This window comes from Apodemus sylvaticus, chromosome 2 (genome assembly GCF_947179515.1).
Source record: "Apodemus sylvaticus chromosome 2, mApoSyl1.1, whole genome shotgun sequence".
NCBI classification, from domain to species: domain Eukaryota; kingdom Metazoa; phylum Chordata; class Mammalia; order Rodentia; family Muridae; genus Apodemus; species Apodemus sylvaticus.
In genome coordinates, this window is record NC_067473.1 from 97,287,654 (window position 1) to 97,288,944 (window position 1,291).

At 39.0% G+C, this 1,291-nt stretch overlaps 1 gene segment (V, D, J or C); it reads right to left on the reverse strand.

Moving 5' to 3' along the window:
• Positions 1-422: 422 nt before the first annotated feature.
• On the reverse strand, positions 423-1,083 carry LOC127677161 (immunoglobulin kappa variable 4-1-like). The segment is given in 2 exon segments: positions 423-783; positions 984-1,083. Coding segments are annotated over 2 exon segments (399 nt in total).
• Positions 1,084-1,291: the final 208 nt, after the last annotated feature.

The following is a 1,291-nucleotide window of genomic DNA, read 5'->3' on the forward strand; positions in this document are numbered from 1 at the left end:
AATAAAAGAATCAGAAAAAAGGAAAAGTCAAAAAAAAGATGCATACCATTAAGGAAGTAAGAAAATGCAAGAAGCAATTTTTTTCTATATACTCCTAACCAAAACTCAGTTTACCATCACCACATCAGCACATAGGGTATTATCTAGGATTCCAGATTTATAGAACTATAAAAAGATTATTCCCTCATATTCAATCAACATAGTTTGTAGTAAATTCTTTCAGAAGGAACAGATAAATAATACTGAAGGTTTTTCTGCATTTTGATGTATAGAATTTTTTGTAATAAAAGATGTAAGAGGCATTTAACACATTATTTTTTCTGAGCTCTGTAAAAAAAAATTTTGGCCAGTTTTTAAGGCATGCCGTATCTCAGGCAAAAGGAGAAGTGTGCATAACCAGGGCTATAGGTAGTGGACACAGCTGTTGAAATTCTCAAGGAGGTTTGTGTAGGAGACTGAAGCACTGTGGGGGGGGAAGGCTATCATAATGGTGCTGACAGTAATAAATTGCCAGGTCATTAGCTTGCACATGGCTGATGGTAAGAGTGAAATCTGTCCCAGATGCACTGCCTGTGAAGCGATCAGGGACCCCAGATGCTCTAGTGGATGCATAGTATATCAGCAGTTTAGGAGGCTGCCCTGGGTTCTGCTGGTACCAGGCCAAGTAGTGTCTTCCACTCCACAAAAGACTCTGACTGGACTTGCAGCTCATAGTGACCATCTCTCCTGCTGATACAGCCAGTGAGGATGGAGACTGAGTCATCACAATGTCCCCAGAGGTACCTGCAGTAATGAGTAGACAGTGAATATGCACATATACACAAACAGGTTATAATAACAGTTGAGATTTGTCATTTAAATGTCCTTTTAATGCCACAGGGTCAGAAAATTAATCTGTAAGAAATATTACACACTGGCACTTTGCAAGTTTCTTATTACAAAGATAAAACTTTGAAAATATTTTAATGCTATACATTTCTCACCAGATAACCAGAGTAGCAGGAACATGAAGACATAGGTCTGTGATTCCATCTTTCTCCCTCTGCCTGTCTGATGTAGTTCAGTGACAGTCTAAAGTTCTGCTTTATAAATTCTGAGCAGCTGTGCTGTGCTGGAGGAAACTATGCAAAACAGACTGAAAATACAAAAGCAAATACAGACTGGGCAGTGAGTGTGTGTGAGTACTTGGTGTCAAACAACAGGCAAAAATGCCATCAGAGACAGCATAAGAAAATACTGGATGTGATTGGCTTCCTCATGGCCAACAGAAATCTGTAACAGGATCTAATCG